Below are 22,171 nucleotides of genomic sequence, written 5' to 3'. Positions count from 1 at the left end.
CCACTGTAAATCTAAAGTGGTAACCTGTAAAGGCTTTTAAACGGTTGCCTATGGATAGTAACATTTAAGTTATCTGTTGCCGTTGTATGGGCCATTTTAAAGCACGACACGTTTGGCATCATTTAATCAGCTGCAAGGTTTCTCCCCTCCCTCCTAAACAGGAGATCAGCTGCTCAAGAGCTTTGTATTATATGAATGAATGCAAAGCATTCTATGATTGGATGAGGTAGAGGCAGTGCAGTGATGTCACAGTAATATTTTTGAATGGTCAAATTGAGAACAAATTCTGCCCATTAAAAACAAGCAATTTGGAACCTAAAATAAAAAAATAAAAAAATTTGCCCAAAAAACTCCAGATCAGTCGTTCACATTTCGGTAAATAAGCTGCTGAAGCACAAAAGCCAAGTCCTGCACACTGCAGTGAACTCCATTTTTAAAACCAGGAGCTCTACTTTTAACGTATACTTCAACATACCTGGTAATAAGGGTGTAAAAAGGCATCTGGACATCCAGATAAAGCCATCTGCTCATTGATTTAAGTTTCAAAATATCTGCAGAAACCTATGGAAAATACAACAGATATTTGAACGAGGCACATGCCTTTAATATACATACACAATTGTCGTACTATTTCAGGAAACATACAAGCAATTGCTTGCCCAATATGGTGATGAGCAAGGTATAAGCATCTTTAAAACTAAAGGCAGATATCTAAAAATATACAGAAATTTTATGTAAAAAGGACGTTTCACCTGCCAACAGATCTACATTTCTAGTCAGTATTGACATACTCAACCCTACCACACAGCACAGCCAGAAAAAGGACACACCCTTGCTACTATTTAAAAGCAGACGTTTAGCTTAATTTTCACCCCCCTACAGCTTTAAAGGCCCAAATTACCTGTAATGAAGCATGTCCCATGGCGTACAGGGTGCTAGATCCTGTAGAAGTGAGCGCTGAGGTTTAATAGAGTTGGGTCTTTGGGCTGAACACACACTATCCTGACAGGGACCCCTCCTTCACTGGGGAAGGAAGTGCATTGTTAACATGAATGAATGAGAGAATCTTGACAGACTACCAAATTCCCATAGCATGTTACATGCAGTGTAAACTATACACAGTATAGCAAATCCAAAAAGTGTACAAGTACACAGTACATAAGACACTCCTAGGAGAAGTGCAAAGTCCATTGTAACTTTCATCTGTAGACCATCAACAGGTTAGAGGGATGGATGAGGCAACTGGATGAATGGATGGCTGACCAGGAGAAGGGACCAAGACTTAAACCTCTGCAGCTCACAAAGATCTGGGTAGGATCACCTCAGAAAACGAACAGCAGACTGCTGAGGTCTGTATCAAACAGTGGCGGCTGGTGAAATTTTAGGATGGGGGTGCCAGACTGCCCTTATTGGCCCCTCCCACTTCTCATAAGCCCCACTCCTTACAGAATCCACCCATAGTGAAAGGGGTATACAGTGTCACATCAGAGTATACAGCTGAGCCTCACAGATCGGCATTGACAACATTCTCCCCCTCACGCGCTGGGCTTGAGTCACTGATAGCACTCCCAAGCCGTGGTGTCCTCTCCATGTCCTCATGTCTCCTCCAGAGCGGCGGCTGAGATGTCCTTCGAGTCCAGCACGTGTCTCCTCTGCTCGTGCCTCCTCTTCCTAAGCGCCAGGCATCCAATAGGATCGCCTGGTGCTTTGGCCAAATCGGGAAACAGGTCTGACGATCTGCCACCTGATAGGCGGGGGAACGTTATTGTGAAAAATTAATTTGCCATAGTCACACAATTGGGTGGGATTAGGGTGTAAAAACAATATATGTCTCCTCCCCTAGTCAGTCCTATCCCCATACTGTTAGAACACACCCCCTTCCCTGCCATTGACATTTATATAGTAATCAGTACATATTTATAGCACTGATTGCTGTATAAATGTCAACGGTCCCAAAAATGTGTCAAGTGTCCGACGCAAGATCGAAAAAAAAAAAAAAAAAAAAAAAAGAAAAAAAAAACCAAACACACACAGCCAGTGATGCTATAACTTTTGTGCAAACCAATCAATATACGCTTGATGTGTTTTTTTTTTTTACCAAAAATATGTAGAATACACAAAAAAAAAAAAAAAAAAAAAAAAAAAAAAACAAACACACAGGGACTTTACATGGAGTATGTGAGGGACAGGTAATATAGTATCAAACATATCTGATCTATAGCTTTCAGTAAAATATATCGTATTTATCACACAGACATAACAGCACCTGCATTTTAGGAGAGAAGTTTCAGGAAAAAAAAAAAAAAAGTTACATTTTAAATAAAAGAACTTTGAAGCAAAATAGTGCCCATCAATGCAGCCTCACCATTGCCCATCTACAGCCTCACAATTGCCCATCAATGCAGCTTATCTACAGCCTCACAATTGCCATGAATGCAGCCTGATAAGAGCCCATCTGCCGCCTCACCTCAGATTACTGCTGCCTCAGAGGTGACAGGGAGGGGGGCGGGACAAGCGCCGCCAGATTACATACACTGAGAATCTCCTGTTTACTCAGTGGCCTTAAATAAAAAGTCCTGCCTCCCGGACCGGCTTATATGATAGAACACTAGTCCAATTCTCGTAAGTAATCTGACAGCTCTCATGGCCCATGGCCCACACCCCCCGCCCCCCAGGCAGCCCAAGTTGCGGTATCACTGTATAACACGCACACACTATTTGCACCTGCTTTCCGGGGAAAAAAAAAAAAAAAAAAAAAAAAAGCGCGTTATATGCCAATAAAATACGATACATATCTACGATCTATATAGTTCAGTAAAATATACATACACTTAGAAATTACTCTAATCCAACGTTGAAAACGGATGAGAAAATATACTGAAATAAAAACACTATTTTACATGGATAAATGCACAATTCGGAACAGTCCATAAAAATATGCAAACACATGATGACTAATAATGGAACCCAAGGTCTAAAAACAGGAAACAATTGGTAGAAAACATGCTGTGACACGATTGTTACAGGACATCTGTTGGCTCAACACATTTCGTGACTTATTGCGCCTGTCAGGAGCAAGCGTGTATTGTGTCTCTGCAATGACATAGGATACATTTCTAATTGATCCAGTATATTAAACACATTGTCAAACAAAAGCAAGGGGTCAGAACCCCAACTGGTACTTACAGGGTATCCATGTACTGATGGCATGGTAGTATGGGCCATGCATCTCCCCATATATGTGAAACATCTCCCCCGGGAGCTGAGATGGAGTGATCCATGACGGACAGTTCACCCAAGCCCCAGAACAGGACAGACAAGCATCAGGCAGTGAATGATGTGTAGCAGTGACAAACTAACTATAAAAATTGTGTGGTGAATGTTCAACCAAGGATGCATTGCATCTCCCATCAAGATAGTAATAGGTGGAACAAGAGAAAAGATCTGACATGAGAAACAAAGCGATTGTAAAGGTACAGTTTTTTTTTTTTTTTCAATCACATACTTGCCTCCACTGTGCAGCTCGTTTTGCACAGAGTGGCCCTGAAAATGCTCTTCTGGGGTCCCCCAGCAGCGCTCACGGCTTCTCCCCACATCTGATAGCCCCCTCGGAGAAGCACTTCCGAGGGGGTTACCTTGTGGGCGTGCTCTGAGTCCAGCATTCAGCATCCAGAGGCCAAATGCAGGACTTGGCCCTGCCCCCTGGCGCTCGCATCATTGGATTTGATTGACAGCAGCAGGAGCCAATGGCTGTGCTGCAATCTATCCAATCAGGAGCCGAGAACCCCAGGTAGAGAGACCGTGCATCCCCATTGGGTCAAGTTCGAGGGTTCAGGTAAGTAAAAACGGGGGGCTGGTCACTGACAGGTGTTTTTTCACCTTAATGCAAAGGAAGGTTTACAACCCCTTTGAGTCAAGCATGACCAAAAGAAACTGAGGAAGTCCTAGAAAAGGGAGAGGGACCCCCAACAAAGGCCTGAACCGTTAATGGATGGCACCCATATAAGAGCACCGCCAAAAAACTCCATCAACGTCACGCACATGACCACTCAGGGAGGGCAGCCGCCTGGTAGGTTGGAGTTTTTCGGCGGCAGCGCTCCTATATGGACGCCTTCCATGGACGTGGTTCAGGCATTTGGTTAGTTCTCACTTTACAGGCCAACACACACCACATGCTTCTCAGCCTGGTTGGCAGGTAAAATCCTTGGTTTCTTCACCTCGTTGCCTCATCTTTCACCATTCCCTCTTTCTTGCCTTTGTTGGGGGTCCCTTTCTTTTGTAGGCCTTCCCTCACTTGTGTTGCTATTGGTCATGCTTGACTTAAGTTTCACTTGTCATATCTTTACTCTTGCACCACCTCTCACCATCTTGACAGGAGATGCATTGCATCCTTGAACATTCACCACACAATTTTAAGTTAGTCACTGGTATTATGCCTACACATCATTCACTGCCTGATGCTTGGACAGTCCACACAGGTCCCACCCAGGACGGACACCGTGGATCACTCCATCTCAGCTCCAAGAGAGCATATTTTCTACTGTACCAATTGGGTTCCATCATTATTCATCATGCGTTTGCCTATTTTTATGGACTGTTCCAAATTGTGCATTTATCCGTGTAAAATAAAGCTTATTTTTGTATATTTTCTCATCCCTCTTCAATGTTAGGGATTAGAGTAAATTCCTAACCATGCAGATGGATGGATGCATTTTACTGAAAAAAAAAATAATTTTTTTATAATATATTACCCTATCCCTCACATACTTCATGTAAAGTCCCACTCTGTTTTTATATTATAAATATAGGGATGGAGGCTAATGACTGCCTCATATAAAGTCCCACCAACCCCCTTTCCCCGTTAATGTATAAGAATACATATCAGCCTAAAGTGATTAAGACATTTGTTTTTGTTTTTTTTAATTGGGGAATATAGCAAAAAGTAAAAAATTGTTACTCTTGTTTATAGTGCAAAAAATAACTGCAGAGGTGATCAAAAACCAACAAAAGAAAGCTCTATTTGTGTGTGTGTGGGGGGGGGGGGAGCAAGTTTTGTTTGGGTACAGAGTCACATGACCACACAATTGTCAGTTTAGACGCAGTGGCAAATTGTAAAAAAGTGCTCTGGTCAGGAAGGGGGGTAAAATCTTCCAGGGCTGAAGTTATTTTGATACTGACCTCAGCGCCCTGTTCATTTTAAACTATACACAGGCTTTCCTCAATGAAAGTGGGTGAGGAAGGGGCAAAACCCAATTGGGAGCATCTAGCAAGTTTAGCCCAGAGACCAAGCTATCAAGTTCAGGCAAAGGAAGGAGGTTGACCATGTTGTAAGGGAGGAAACTGAGGAACATCTGTTTCCTGATCTTTACAATGAAGGAAGAGTGAAGCTTGTATTAGATCACTTCCAGGTTCAGTCATTCCCCAAGCTATTGTAGCAGGGGGAAGTTGTCTAAGAAAGCATGATCTGTGCTCGATTAGCTACAGTGGAGAGCAAACATTAGGTGGTGGGGGTCCAATAAGCCCCTGATGTCTCCGCAAAGAGGACCAGTAAGCTGCTCATGCTATACCATATTTATACCTGCCAGTTAAAAAAAAAAAAAAAAAATGTATAATTATATCTATAGAGGTTAAGCTACAAATTGTACAGTGAATTATAATTGACTGTTGCATACCTAATGTTTGACAATTTATGAGCTGGCACTTGCAACCAATTGGACATCATTTTACATTAAGGTCACCAGATTTTTTAAATGAAATCCAGGGACATATTTTTTACTAGTAATGGCAGCAATCGACGACTCTTTGCCCGTCTCCGCCGCCCACCTCACAGCCTGTCAAGTCTAAAGCCCCATATACACTATCAGATTTTCTGCTGATTTTTTCCTTCAGATTTACCAAAACCATATAATATATATGAGGTCAAACCTTAGGAGTTTCAATTTGTATGCAATCAGGCAGGCCCTTGCACTACATGGTTTTGGTAAATCTGAAGACAAAAATGAGCAGAAAATCTGATAGTGTGTATGGGGCTTTACTCTTCGGGCCCCGGCTACTACTGGGTGGGGAGTGGAAGAAGGTCACTCCACCAGGGAAGACAAGGAGATAAGCAGGCAGGCGGCTGGGACTTGAGCCAAGGCAGAAGAACATGCGAGAGGAGCGGAATAGGCATGCGCCCGAAACTGAAGAAATAGTCCCTCCGCTCTGACCAGCACATGATCATCAGAAAGGGGCACAGATAATGGAAAAAAAATAAACCCCCATAAGCTAATAGGAGCGGCAGAAAGGGGGTGCAATTCAGATTTTTTTCATTTTATTCTGCATTGCCCCAGCCCCTGTTCAAATCCAATCCGGGGACATAACTGGGGACAGTGTCCTCAATCCAGGGACTGTCCCCAGAAACCTGGGATGTCTGGTCACCCTATTTTACATACCTACACTCACTGCAATTTGTGTACACCCAAGGTGCCTGTAAGTTTGTAATCTTTCTCCTATTGGGAGAACTACTAACTTTCTTAAAAATGTGAATATCTATCCATCTGCAAATGTGCACATAAAACAAGTGCACTACATGGAAGGCATTGTCGCAAACCTGATAACCTGTAAAGGCTTTTAAAAAGTGTCACCTAGGGACAATTTGGGATACTGTAGTTTTATAGGCCCAATTCACACCTATGCATTTTTAGTGCTTTTTGCACTACATGGTTTCCTAGGGAACACGCTCTGTAGTGCAAATCTGTAAAATGCGCTAAAAATGCATAGGTGTGAATCCGGCCTTGAGATTTAACAGGTTTGGTATCCCATTTGACGAAACTCAAGCAGAAAATAAAAAAGCACTTGTAAATGTGCATGTACCAAAATTCATTAAAATATGCATTTGATCAACAGTAACAAATATTGCAGGACCTAAAAATATATTTTGCAATTTTATGAGGGACAAAAAAAAAGTGCAGACTGTGAAAAATGAAAATTGCTACAGTAGAAAAGTGTTTAGTATGCACGTGGGCAAACATTTTATAGTTTGTCTTTGCATCATTAGTAATGCAAACTTCAGAACAGTTGCTTTCCAGTAAATGTTTTATTTTTGGCAGCAGAAAGACAACAGCAATTTGCCATTTCTAAAAGCTTTAATCCATTAACCATTTCCCTTACAAATAAGGTCTGAATAAGTACATACAAATTATGAAGGGGGAGAGCAACTGTATACTACATCTCTAAAATATTTGGCAGAAGCACACAGGATTTACAGTACAACCTGGAAAGCTTCCAGCACTCTAACCTCAGCATGAAACCTGCATGGTAGAATAGTAGCTGCCAAGTCCTACATAAGTAGAATAAAACTTTACTGTCTTTTTGTTCAGGAAAAATGTGTGTCATGCTGGAGAGCCAAGTAGAAAACAAACCATCTACAGCCATTAAAGTCAGCCACTGTTTGAGAGCTTTGTCATGTGGTCCTAACCCATCACAAATTAAAAGGCAACTAGACATTAAAGTGGATCTATGGTGTATCTGAACATCACAAAAACACATTCATCCTTAATATTCAAAGCACCCCCATGCTTTATTTTGCTGAGAAATCACTTTGTGAAAAAACAAAAAACAAAAACAAACACTATCATTTCTGGCCGTGGTCATCTTGAGTAAGGGCAGATGATTCATGTAGCATGGCTCTTTGAAATAAGTCTGCCCTTAGCCCAGGCAGGAAGGTGTGCTTAGCTGAGAAAGCCCCTCCTCCCCTACTGAAGACTTCTAGCCTGTACATTTGCCTAATGCATAGAAACCAGGAATTAACAGGAGAAATTAAAAAAAAAAAAGTTTCAAACAAGTAAATATAATATACCTTCCTATCCATTTACCAATGCTAGTAGCATAAGGATTAAAAATAGTCAATGTTGATTGAGCGAGTGAAGACACATACCAGTCCACTAACCCCCCCCCCCCATTCACACTTGAGCATTTTTTCCCCAGGCACAAAAAAAAAATAAAATAAATAAAATAAAGCCGAGGTCAAACACTGGCAATTTAGCTTGTACAGCAAGTCCCACATACAAAAACATGTCTACACTCCCTTCATAGGGACTTTAAGGGCCAGTTTACACTTGCTTCAAAACAAGGCTTTATTAAATCTCTCTGAATGCCAGTAAAAGCTCCAGTCACTAAATTTAATGGTTAGCTTACAATCCTGTATACACCTGCTTTTGCTTGGTGCTTCGATGAGGCTTCAAGCAAGCTTTGCCATAGACTTCTATGGAGGCTTTGAAGAACCACTGAAGCTATAAGGGTTATAATTTTTGAAGCAAAGCCAAAGCAGGTGTAAACAGGACTGTGAGCTAACCATATTTAGTGGCAGGAGATTTGACAAATGTTCAGAGAGCTTTAACAAAGCGTGTCCGAAGCCCTGTTGAAGCCGAACCAAGTGTAAATGAGCCCTAAATGGGAACCAAACCCTCCAATCCTTTACAGCCAAGGAAGCTGCCATCTGCTGATCTACATTTGTCATGTGGGTATGATTACAGATCAAGCATTTTATGGGTACCAAAACTCAGCCAGTAGGAACCGGACTTGTGTATCCCTCTCTGGTCAACAGCACCCAGTTTTGCAGGGTGCAATGCATCAAAGGGAAAACGTAGGGATTTAATGTACTGGTTGGGATTTTTACTGGAATTTAAACAAATAGTCTTCAGTAATGAGGACAAATCTGTACGCTCAGTTTTCTCAATATACTTTCCAGCAGTAGTAAGCTGGAGTGACACTGGTTAAACTGTAGGATTTTGTGGACTGATCTGAAGTGGTAATTATCTGAAGCCTTATTTTCTTTGTTTGGATAGGAGCAGAAAATGGTTAAAGCCTGTCTGTCCCATCCAGGGACCCAGTGGAAGATGTCCCCTCAATTTCTGTTCTGGTGACAACTTCTATTTTTTGTCACTAAATGACAAGAGTCACAAGGGCAAAGAATAATCTCACTAGCAGGGCACAGGAATAGAAACCTTATTTACTAACTATAATGCTTGGTCTTTCTAAACTTTAAACTATTTTTGTGGCTGAGGGCAGTGAACATAAGTACACTAAAGTAAAACTTGAAGTCCAGCCTGGGCTCGAGTTCTATGGGTCACAGGAGTGCAATTTGTTTTGCACTCCTGTGACCAGTTTTCAGCAGAGAGCAGTCTGAAGTCCGCTTTGCTTAAGTCACAGAAATCAGTGCAGGCACAGCATCATTGTGACAATAAAGTCTGGATTTGGTCTGGACTGATGCCGGTCTCAGTGAGTCACTAAGAGCCTGAGATGGCCACTCCTTACCCCTCCACAGCTCAGCGCTCCAGTAGGGAGAGGGGGGGGGGGGTTGGGGGTGGGAAGAGCAGAGAGCACCGAGCCATTGGCGGTGTTCGATCGCTTGGTTCTCAGTGCAGAGGCACCGGGCTGATGCTACATCCATCTAGGCAAGTATGGTGAAGAAAAAAAAAACACCCCACACTTCTTTTAAAGCCCATCTGCAGGCAAAAACTTCCCCATGCAGTGGGGGGCTGTGCCCACAGCATGGATTAACGTCTTTTTGGAATGAGCACAAAAATTTATACTCGCTTGAGCCACTGATCCTCCAGAAAACCACGATTCCCCATGGTCCAGCGGTGGACTAATCTTGTCTATGGAGCATGCTGACATCAGGAACCGTTCATTTACAAGACCACTTGAGCGATGGACCCGTCTCATGCAGGAGGATCAGCAGATTAGGGAATATATATCTCAGATGTCCTCTTCCCTAGAATAAAAGCAGCAGATAACCTATGCAGTGGGTGCAATTGGCCAGAGCTCTGCTTTAAAAGGGATTGTAAAGTAAAGCACCCAAGCCGAGCTGCAGCTCCGTGCATCCATTCAGACAGAGCTGTGGCCTGGCCCTGCCCCCTTTCTTTACACATCGGCTGACTGACAGCAGCTGGAGCCAATGGCACCACACTGCCATTTCAGGCAATGAGGGGAGTCCCAAGCAGTCGAGACAATCCTACTTTGCTGGATAGAAAGGGGGCTCAGATAAGCATTAGCATAGTTGCCAACATTGTAAAAAAAAAAAAAATTTAGGGACACTTTTTTGGCTGTAGGCAGAGGCGCATTATAATTAGGGGCAGGGCATGCGTTTGTAGGTGTGTCATAGGAAAAAACCTGCGGTGCACCCAGTGCACCACACTGAAAAATGGGCGTGGTTTACGCGAACAGTGACACATGACTCGTCATGTTTTGGGTCACCTGATCGCTGCGATAGCTTGATTGGCTATTACAGTGATCAGTGACTGCACCTCCACCACACTCGTGTTTTCGTGCGCTCTGAATGGAGGAAAGAATAAAGATACCTTGACCCCATCTTCTCTTGCAGGGAGAAAGTAGCAAACAAAACAAGTTTATTTTTATTTTTTTTAAATAGCTAGTTCAGAGTTTGATCTAGGTCAGTGCCAGGGTTAGTATCAAGGTTAAATCTCATGGTCAGTATATTTTGAGCAGGATATTATATTTAGTTTTCCAGTTAGTATTAGTGCAAATGTTAGGTAGGACAAAATTATTTTTTTATTATTTTTATTATAGTCTACCACTGTGTCCGGATCATGGCATTAGTTAACCCGCTGCTGTGAGCAGCCAGGGTATCATTGGTTAGTGAAGCCATTCATGACGGTTTGTTTACTATGATGTAATTGACCCACAGCTATCACATGTTACCTGGTCCAATCACAACACCCTGTAATTAGCCGTAGCCAATCACAGCATCACAATAGTAAGCAGGCTGTCATGAATAAAAGCCATGACAACTATTGCTTATAACTGCGATCAAAATTCCTGATCATTCCCCCACTTCACTATGGTGACACTGAACTACTGGTGACCATACGAAAAAAGTTAAAGCAGTGGTATACATGGTATAAAATTAATATCTCCTAAGCCTTTATGGTTTAGGAGATATTCACCTTGCATGCAGCCGCTGACAGCAGCACATGTGCTCTGAAGGTCCGGCAGATGCTGCCAGAAAAATAAGAGCTCCTTGCCGGAAAGACTCTTGCGTGCAAGTGATGTCATCGCGGCTCCAGCCACTCCCAGTGCCAGAGGCACAAACCCGGAAGAAATGCAGAGGGAACATGTCAGCTCCCAGGAGACGATGCTGGCACTTTGTTCTAAGGCAAGCATTTCATATGGAGCTAGTATGTGGTGCATTCTAGCTCACACCTTTGCCCTACAGGTTTTTTTTGCGGGAAAACAACTTTAAAGAAAATTTATTTAATGTTATTTATTTTACACATACATTTCAGTGGCCCTGATCACCACAACGGTCATAATGCTGTAATGCAATGGTGACTGTTTAAAGGAAAAAAACCCTACACGAACATCACAAAACTAGCCATACCTCTTAAGACCTTGGACGGTCTACTTTCCAAAAAGGTCAATTGAGGGGTATTGCTAGCAAAATTAAAAAAAAAAAAAAAAAATTCTGTATTTTCCTATTTATAGCAAAACCTAAAAACCCAGTGGTGAATGAATACCATCAAAAGAAAGCTCTATTTGTGTAAAAGTATATAAAAAAAAATAATTTGCACACAGGGTTACATTACCGAGCAATTGCCAGTTAAAATAGCACAGTGCTAAATGGCAAAAACAAAGCAGCGCCAAACTTGTTTTCCATAAAGGGTTAGAAGTTCGGGCAGTATTTTAGAATATTGGGGCTGCCAATGCCAACTTTGAGAATGTCAGTTTGTTTATCATCATGAAGACTAGGCTTTGTAACCTACTTGAAATAAAAAAGTGTTTAGGGATTTCTAACACTTTGGCAACACTCATTTACAGCATGCTTGTTTAAGGTCCAAAGCCAAGCAACTATTTTCCCATAGACCAGCAACAGCAGCTCCTGTATGCCTATGACAGTCCATATAAAAATTTGAAGACTACAATGCATACATACACGTCACAAGTTTTAAAGCGGAGTTCCACCGACATTGCACTCCTCACCATGCAGCACTAATGTGCATCCTTAAAATGAATTGGCAATTTTTTCTGTTCACTTACCCGATTTATGCCTATATCCAATTTCACTTCCTCCTTTAGTGGCTGTGGCGATGTACATCATTTCTGGCTTTGCAATGGCTCCTGGTAGATGTGTCATTAATGGGACATCTTGGTCAGCTTGACATGGCACCACTCCCGTAACATTTAACATTGGCAGCTATGGGAAATCTTGGCCAGCTTGACATGTCACTGCTCCTGAACCATAAGTGACGGACAGGAAACTTGGGGAGCACCAAGAGGGGACCCAGGTCAGAGTGCAGTTCTGGTGTCAGCAGGAATATGGCACATGCTCTGTCAGGGGATGATTACCAGCAGATGCAGGTAAGGTTAGCCCCAGGGGGTGCAGGTATAGGGTGATGTCACTCCTAGCAGTGTAGCAGACATCATTTTGTGCCTGCAGACTGAAGTTGGAGAATGTAAACATCTTCTGTGTCAGCCCCTTCCTGATATCCCATGGCATACAGTGCCTCTGTACACCATGTCATGGCACTACAGCATGCAGTGTCAGGAAGGGGATGACAGACAGAAGATGCCGTTTACATTCTTCAACCTCTGCAGGCACAACATGTCAACTACACTGCTAGGAGTGGCATCACCCTATAGCTGCACCCCCCTGGGGCTTCCCTTACCTGCATCTGCTAGAACTCATGTTCTGACAGAGCCTGCGCCATATTCCTGGCTGACACTGGAACTACACCCCCGCCGCTATGCTTAATGGTATCCTTAGTCATGGGTCCCCTCTCAGTGCTCAATGTTTCCTGTCACTTATGGTTCGGGAGCAGTGCCATGTCAAGCTGACCAAGATTTCAGACGCCAATGTTAAGGGAGCAGCGCCATGTCTAGTTGCACTCTTGCACATGCACAAGATCACAGGTGCATGCCAGTAGCCAGCATGTACAGAATCCAGGAAGGACACTTCAGCTTCAGATGCCCAGCCTGGAGATAACCATGCGGTGCAGGAACTTTAAAGAAAGAAAATGAGGCTGCACAAATAGAAAACTGGGCATAGTTTACAGCATACCTTTGTTATAATGCATGAGGCATGAGTATTCTAGGGGCATTTTTATCAAGAGTCATATCTCGGCCGGAACACCGCTTAAGTGTTAGACCAAGATGCATACAGCTGCAGCATTGGTAGTATAGTTTTACAGCTGGCAATGTTCTTGTGTAAAAGCAATCCTAGCAGCTAGCCGTTGTACTGCTTTTACACCGATCTTGGTGTAATCAGATGCTTTTAGGGGGCAGAGGTCTAAGACCCCAGAACACATCACTGCTTATTGCTAAATCACAATAGAAGCCAGTGGCACAGTGGCATTTGCAGAGAAAAAAAAAAAAAAATGCCTGACACTTGTAAAAGTGTCTAAAGCTCTCTTTTACAGGTGTTAAACAGCTCTTGGGCATCAATTCATGCTGTTGGCCAGAATATAAAAAAAAAAAAAAGAAAAAAAATTGACGCTCAAGCACTAGCTTTTTAGGAGCTTCTAGCAGTGTCAAGAATCTGTGCCCAAACTCTGCTGCTTGTGGACACGCTGACAGTTTTTTTTTCGTCCTTTCCTCTAGAAGCCTATGAGCCCTTTCAGGGGCTTTCCGATCAGGTTCACCTGTCAGTTTTTAGGTGGACCTGATTGGATGCTCCATTCAGCCCTATGGGGCAGCGGATGACAGTGGTGACATGTCCGCTGACACCCACTGCCATCCAATCCTGTCCGCCAAATGCAGACAGATGGATGACCCCATCCGTCTGGCGGACTGCCTGTCAGTTTTCATCCAATTTTCCCATAGGAGAGCAGGACAGGTCCGTCTCAGCACAGTGAGCAGAGATGGACCGGTCATCCGCCTGCTCAGAGGATCCATCCCCCCGCTGGTCAAACGGAAAAGCCTGTGTGAAAGCAGCCAGAGTGTGCATGCACACATTCTACTAGAGGGTCATTTAGATGCAGAAAAAAACCTCACACCAAAACAAGAGGCCCCTAGAAGCAGCTGTAAACTCTGCAGAAAAAGTGGGTTATGCATTTGCACATGTTGCTTTTACAAATGGTTGCTCTGTTAATGCAAACAAATGGACATGCCTACTTGAGAATTCATCCTCTTCACCAACTCATTCTTAAAAATAGCATAGTTATTAATAGATCCAGCACATAAAGTATGCAAATAGTAAAATAAACATGGGTTAAATGATTAAAAAGCTGTTCTTTGGATTTTAATATTTACACGAATGCAGGCATGACATCAAAAACTACCATTTTTTTTGGCCTTGCGGCAAAATGGAAGGATCCAGATCTGTGCCCAATACCTATGGCACATGACAAAAAATCCCTTCTGTGATTTAACTTTGAATCTTGCCCAACGTTACATGTGTTGCAATTTGTCAGACTGCAATTAGTAATTAGAATCTCCCAGTTCTCCAAAAGTATATAAGGGGGAAGGTTGTTGCAGCAGCACAAGCTCCAAAATAACCCATTACTTCTTACAGCAGGTTAATCCCTTGGACACAAAATACTGCTCATTTGCAAAGCATTTGTATTTGATCAGATCAGTTTCCTTATAACCAGGGTATGAGCATTAAAGGTCCGGTCAGTAAAATCATGAATCTGATTGTGGAATGACCCAGATCCTTCATACAAGAGCCCCCCACCCTCTTACATTACAGCTTCCCCTTTACATAAGTGTCAGTCCTCTTCACCACAGCACCCCTTTTACATCACAAAACCCCTCATACATTAGAGCACACCGGGTGTGCCAAATTATGCATTTTAATCAAAGCAAGATTGCAATGCCCTGTACCTTACATTTACAGAAGTGTCACCTAATAGGTTATAGTAAAATTCTGCTTTTGCACATAACACCAATGCTTCATTCACTACCTAGTCACCACTCAACTGAGCATATACCTTTAAAAATATTCTATGCATGCAAAGCAATTTGTACACACTAGATACACACTTCAGAGCTTCAGCACAGGAAAACCACCACTGATACAATTTCAACTTTACTTCACCTGTGCTTTAAAGCAGAACTAAACCCTCCTATCATTTCCAGCCAAGGAAGCTGCCATCTTAGCCTGTTGAATGTTCAACTGCCATGGTGCTGCATATGTGACCAGTTAGAGCCCTTGCACACTGGGGCGGGGGGCGGCGTCGGCGGTAAAACGCTGCTATTATTAGCGGCGTTTTACCGTCGGTATGCGGCCGCTAGCGGGGCGGTTTTACCCCCCGCTAGCGGCCGAGAAAGGGTTAAATACCACTGCAAAGCGCCTCTGCAGAGGCGCTTTGCCGGCGGTATAGCCGCGCCGTCCCATTGATTTCAATGGGCAGGAGCGGTAAAGGAGCGGTATACACACCGCTCCGAAGATGCTGCTAGCAGGACTTTTTTTACCGTCCTGCCAGCGCATCACTCCAGTGTGCAAGCCCTCGGGGCTTGCACACTGGAATGAAAGTAGCGGCACTTTCGGGGCGGTTTGCAGGCGCTATTATTAGCGCAATAGCGCCTGCAAACCGCCCCAGTGTGCAAGGGCTCTTAGTACACCAGCCATTTGATGGTGACAGTTTGGTTACAAGCACAAGCAAATGCAACAGTTACAATCCTAGCACATACCACAATGTAAACGGTTTTGAAGCTTAAATCAATTGATTTAGCTTCTCTTTAAAAGCAGAGTTGCACGCAAAAGTGTAACTTCCAATTATTTGTCTCCTCCCCCTCCAGTGCCACCTTTCGGGGGGAACCTGTTTGACATGTCCCCTGCCCTACTTTCAGAGACAAAACCACAAAGAAGCTCGGCCCCCCCCCCTCCTTCCTCTGCCGCCGGGCCAATTCGAAAGCGCATGCACAGTAGGCAGCCGCATGCAACGCCAAAAGGCTTCACTGCTAGGTTCCCTTACCTGCAAAGCCAGTGGCTGCAGCTTACAGCCGAAATGAAGATCGGCTGGGGTGCAGACATTGTGGGCTCCCTGGACAGGCAAGTGTCCATCTATTAAAAGTCAGCAGCATATGTACCTGCTGACTTTTAATTTTACATGGGTGGGCCTCTGCTTTGAGTCATGCCGTTTCAATCCCGTCAGAATTATCTCCACTCCATTAGGTGGTCGATTTTTTAAAATTTCCCTGGAAATTTTAATACAAGATAACCCAAGGCTAATGGCAAAAGCCAATATCCACCATACTGGAAACAGTTCTGAGCAGAAAAGAGAAATACAAATGTTAGTGTATTCCATTGTCAAAACAATTTTATTTTTTTTCTTAAAAAAGCAAAGTAAAAATGCATAAAATTGTAGACTGGAACTGCATCCAGGTTGAGCCTCTCATTAAAGGGCTCATTTACACTTAACACATTTGCTTTGGCTTCACACATTAACAGCTAGCTAACCCTTGCTTCAAAACAAGGCTTCGCACAGGCTGTTAAAGTTCTCTGAACCCTAGTCAAAGCTCCTGTCACAAAACAAAATGGTTAGCCTACAGTCCTGTTTACACCCGCTTTTGCTTAGCTTCAAAAATTATACCCCATGTAGCTTTAGTGGTGCTTCAAAGAGTCTTTAAAGCCTCTATAGAAGTCTATAGCAAAGCTCGCTTGAAGCCCCAAGCAAAAGCAAGGTGTAAACAGGACTGTAAGCTAACCATTTTATTTAGTGACAGGAGCTTGGACTAGGGTTCAGAGAGCTTTAACAAAGCCTGTCCGAAGCTTTGTTTCAAAGCAAGTGTAAACTAGCCCTAACTTTGTGGGTCTCTTGTTACATGAGCCAAATTCAAGCTACTTTAGGCCGAAAGCTCAAAGAAAGGCACAATGTCAGTTTAGCCACTTGACGACCGGCCCATAGTAAAAATGCATCATTACTTTGATGTTCAATATGGGAGTATGGCAGCAGCTAGCTGCCATAACCCTGATTTTTTAACTTACTATGGCCAATGCTCTTTCACATACGTGGTCTTGCTGCAGGATCACTTTAAGCAGCGGGAGGGGTGCCCCCTCCACCACTTCCCAGTCATTCCTGGGCTTACCAGACACCAGTGAAGCCCAGGAACAATCCGATCAGTAGCTGGGTATGGAAAAGGGTGAGGCCAAGAAGTCTTTACACCTTTGGTCAACCAAAGCAACATCTGACGTCACTTCGATTCCCATAGTCAAATTTTTTTTTTTTTTTTTTTAAACCCACCACATTACAGCGCTTCATCCCTCCATGCTTGTGTGCAGAAGTGAATGCTTATGTTACTCGCACATGCATATGTAAAGGTGTTCTAACATTCACGGCGATGCCTCACGTATGGTTGGAGCAATACTGCCAGCATAAGACCTCCTGCACAGGTAACCCATAAACATTTTTTTAAAGTGTTGCCTATGGAGATTTTCAAGTACCGTAGATTGCTGCCATTCCACTAGCGTGTGCAATTTTAAGCCACGACATGTTAGGTATCCATTTACTCGGTACTGTAAATATGATACTTTCTATCTTTCACATAATAGTAAAAAGCTTGTTTTATAATAGTTTATTAAAAGTCAGTAGCTACACAGTTTTTGTACCTGCTGACTTCATTTTTACAAAAGGTGACTGGAACTCTGCTTTAATGAGAAAATAGACACACACATAGTCAGTGTGAGCTGTCTGCCTGTACATCGTACCGCCATGCAGTTTCACACTGACAGGAAGACTCAATGAACTACCACAGCACTATGGTAGTTCATTGAAAACCCACAAGCCAACAGCCGCAAAGGATGTCAGGGGTTGTAGTTCATACAGAGCGCGGTTTTCAAAAAGGTGACAGTTAGTACAGGGAACCAGCTTGTGCTGCTGTCACAGACAGAGAAGGCAGCGAGAAGCAGCTGCAGCAGTGGTAACATGCAACATGTTCAACCATAAAAATGAGTGGAACATTGAACATGTTCCCAAAGATGAACTTATCCTTTAAAGTAAACCTCTTTCTAGGAAGTCAAATTTCAGTTTTGGAAAAGACTCCAGGGCTGGCCTGCCCTTTCTTGCAGATATTTCTAGTAGAACTGTAGCCAACGAAACTAAAGAACCAATAGAAGTTTCAAAGGAGACAAGCCAGATATCAGTCCTGCTCCCTCTTGCAGCTCCCTAGAAAACATTGCAGCTATCCAACATGCTGAAACAAATTAGAGGTTTTAGGAGGGGAGAAGCCAGGTCTGTCAGGAAGCTTACCTGGTGCTGACAGATTAAGATAGTAGGTTAAACTAACACTTATGCAATAGTGCTGGCAAGCACTGGTCAATGTTAAGGGTTTTAAAAGTTTATGCCATGCATATTTTCCATCCATTTTCCACACTGAGCATTAAATTGCTGTTCAGATGTAGAAAAAAGGATAGGAATATAAAAAACATGCAACTTAGCCTCTCAGAAATGGCGACAAATAGAATCTGGTAAGGGGAAAGGGGCGCACGTGTGGCGATTAGCATAAGGGATGAAAAGATTGTTCATGCTTACTGGGATTATTTTCTTATTTTTTACTGGATAGGACAGAATAATGTGGATTATGTATTAAATTGCACTATGAAGGATAAATGTGGATGCAACATATGTGATTATGAAATGGTGATAAAAAAGGCAACCATCACTGTTCATAAGTCTACCATATATAAAAAAAAAGTCTTTGAACAGGCAGGGTGTCTATGGGAAAAAAAAAAAAAAAATGGAGTGCTGATCCAAAGAGTGGCAAACAATCTGATAAAAGCCTTGTATACCAGATAGCCAGAAATTGTGCCGTGTATTGCATCACTCCAGCTCTGTACCACATCACAGATGGGTACTGTACCGGCTCCCTCCTTCCTCTCCCTTGGTGTCCTGTGGTCTTGACAGTGTCCTATGATGTACTCCAAGAAAAGGATTTTACAGGTTCTCACAAGGCGACTATTGGCAACCAGCCTCTGACGCAGCCGACAGGGATCGTTGAAACCGGTCAGGCCTGCACAGCCCATCTCTGGATTACACACTTTTGACCTGTCTATGCTGATATCATTTCTACAGTTGGAGTTTAATCACACTGGAGAGCTGCTGGCAACTGGGGACAAGGGCGGCCGTGTTGTCATATTCCAGAGGGAGCCCGAGTCATTCTGTTGAGCTTGATGTCCCAAATCCCACAAGTGTGAACAACTCCATCACACCAAGGCCCCTGATGTCCCATCTCAGTGCCAAATTTCGGTCTTTCGGTGATGGCCCGGAGTAATAGTCCAAACAGCTTACTCTGACCCTCTGTAGTGGGGGGGGTCACGAGTTTCTGGTAAGCAGCCAGTCTTCTCTATATGTGGTGGTGGACCAAGCACTTTGTCTTTATCCAGCAGGACCTCAATTGATTTCTAGTCATCACCTGGGTGATTCAACTATATTGTCTACATATGGACTTTTTTTTCCCCCACTGTTGCATATGAATAATGTATTTTTGATGGACTATTTACTTGTCACTCATAGTTTATATGCTCTATACACATAATTTTTCACTTATTCACTAATAAGGTGGATTGATGGTCATTTGCATGGTCACCAGTCCCCTCCTTAGCGCGATTCCATTGTGTTGCATATAGAAAGTCGCAGCTTTTATATTTTCGACTGCCTATACACTTCACCTATGTGCAGTTTCTTTTCCCCTTTTTTTTCCCATATGGAACCCCTGTCTCCCAGACAGCCTTTGAAGTGGGACAGCCATCCTTCCAACACCTCTGGCTTCCATGATTGGCACGGCTACTGTGAGCCCATGTGCTCTCTAGGCACCTCTAATTGTTTCATCGCTTATTGCCTAGAACATTTGTACTTTTTTTACACACATTTTCATCTTACCAATAAAGTGTATATGGTATACATGGATTTTATCCATTGACGGTTTGCCACTCTATGGAACACCATGACAGAAGCTGCTGCTCTCCAAACAAACAAAAAAAAAAAAATAATAAAATAAAAAAAAAAAGCTGTGCCTAAAAAAGGTAGCCAAAGAGCAAACTGCAACTGGGAGACTTGGACTGATGACAAAGTTGTTTGGGAAGAACACTCAGCACTATGTGGGCACAATTTGCTGACTCAGGGCCTGGAACACTTACCATCAAGGGGAAAAATTTCCAAGTTTACCAAAATGATCCTACAGGATGTCATAGTGGCTGTTCACTGGCTGAAGCTTGGTGATGCAGCAGGATAATGAGCCTAAGCAAATCAAATCTAACACATTGGCTTCAGAAACAGAAAATTCACCTTTTGGAGTGGCCCAGAGCAAAGACCTTAACCCCATGGAGATGCTGTGGAATGACCTCAAGAGCAGTGCACAGACATCCTACAAATGTGTCTGAGATGAAGCAGTTTTGTAAAGAGGGATCCAGAGCTACCAAAGGCACTTTTTGTCAAAGGAGCTTTGACCAGCTCTCACCTCCAAGGGTTCATTTACTTTTTTCCTCCAAGCACTAAATGTTTAATGGGTGTGTTGCTTTTAACATGCATTCTGATGAAGTGCCCATTCTGAAAATAAATGGGACACTGGGAACAGACTTTGAAGAAATTTTGACCAAGGATGCTATAGTGGTAAGTTTATCTACAGGTTACCAAGAAATTATTATTATGATTATTATGATGATTATTAGCAGCCCTGCAAGTTGTGTACAAGTATGTTAAAGCGCATCAACCACTAGATTTTCTTCCCCATCTGCCACGTACTTAAAAATATTGAAGAATTTAACACAATTTAAACATATCGCTTTCAAATCGTACGATGATCTGATTATTAGTGCACAGCTTTCGTCAGATTCAATAAGCCCCCAGCCTGCAGACCCCCACATCCACAGCCCAGGGTCCCCTTTCCTGGCCTGCATGCCAAGATAAGGATATGGATTGGTGGTGGGGACCATGCTTTTTTGTGTGGGTTTCCCGTTAAAACCTTACCCCCTCCCACGCTTCCCCCCCCCTCAGTGTTCAAAGCTGATGTGCAATTCAGATGAATTCCCATAAAAGGCAATGAGCCTGGAATTCACCTCCAAATTGCACTGCAGTGCTCAGAAAACAGGACTTTTCAAATTCGCACTGCAGCTTCACCACATGTGAACTGGCTCCATAGAAAGCAGTTTTGGTTCATGTAATGTGAATCGGATGCAGTTCAAAACTCATCCAATTCACATTCCATTGTGAACCAAGCCTTACGGAGAAATAGGGCTGGGGAAAAAAAAAAAAAAAAAAAAAAAAAAAAAAAACCTATTTGAATCTTGAATCGAGTTGAGAGGTCAAAGCGATTCAAATTTTCAGCAAAACGATTTTTTTTTTTTACACTAGGACTGGCACTGACACCACGCCAGTCCTGAGGAGCTGCGGGCAGGAGTTTAGGCGAGGCCGTGGCTTCGACCTAGTCCGCAAGGCCGGACGCCGCAGCCTCGCCTAAAAACCTCTTGCCTGCAGCTCCCCAGGACTGGCACTGACACCGCGCTGGTCCGAGGAGCTGCGGGGAAGAGTTTTTAGGTGAGGCCGCGGCTTCCGGCTAGTCCACGAGGCCGGACGCCGCAGACTAAGCCGAAGCCGCGGCCTCGCCTAAAGACTCCTGCCCACAGCTCCTCAGGAGCTGCGCTGTGTCCATCAATATAATAAAAAAAAAAATTTCGCCCAGTTCTATAGAGAAAAGAGGTCGTCAAAGTAGCTCAGACTCTCTCCTAGGGTTAATCGTGGTTGTGAACTTCAGAAGGTAAATATGAACAAAGCAAATCCTTCTATAGTGTGTACTTGCCTCAACCCAGAAAAAACCCATAGCTTAATTTTTTTGTACAATATAAAAACAATGTTACGCCTATTAAATCAATACCAAACATGTCACGTTTTAAAATTGTGCAGGCCTGTGCGATTATGACAAAATTGCGTACATTTTTCTATCCATAGGCAATGCTTTCAAAGCCTTTAGATTACCACTGTAGATTTACAGAGGAGGTCTAGTGCTAGAATTACTGCCCATGATGATGGTCAAAAACAAGAATGTAAAGCAACAGTGTAAAAATAAATGTAAACATCCTTGTGACAACTACTCCTTTGGGATCTTGGAGACCCCAGATCTCTCCATGATCCCAAATTTCCGCCTCTACCCTTACATAGTTGCCAACATTGGGAAAAAAAAATTTGGGACACTTTTTTTGGCTGTAGGCGGAGTCAGGCTATAATTAGGGGGCAGGGCA

The 22,171-nt window shown here is 43.1% G+C and overlaps 1 protein-coding gene across 3 annotated transcripts in view; it reads right to left on the bottom strand.

Moving 5' to 3' along the window:
* Positions 1-22,171, bottom strand: part of GRB10 (growth factor receptor bound protein 10) — a 329,633-nt gene that overhangs the window by 275,856 nt on the left and 31,606 nt on the right. For 2 of the 3 annotated variants that reach the window (XM_073630598.1, XM_073630600.1), the window contains exon 2: positions 476-561. The exons of the other annotated variant lie outside the window; for it this stretch is intronic. In XM_073630598.1, the coding sequence (XP_073486699.1) occupies positions 476-523 (48 nt within the window). In that variant the 5' untranslated portion in view covers positions 524-561. The remainder of the gene's footprint in view (positions 1-475; positions 562-22,171) is intronic. 3 annotated transcript variants of the gene reach the window in all.

This window comes from Aquarana catesbeiana, linkage group LG05, assembly GCF_042186555.1.
Source record: "Aquarana catesbeiana isolate 2022-GZ linkage group LG05, ASM4218655v1, whole genome shotgun sequence".
In the NCBI taxonomy this organism is placed as follows: Eukaryota; Metazoa; Chordata; class Amphibia; order Anura; family Ranidae; genus Aquarana; species Aquarana catesbeiana.
Note: the sequence above shows the minus strand (reverse complement) of the source record. Positions and strands in the feature narration are given on the sequence as shown.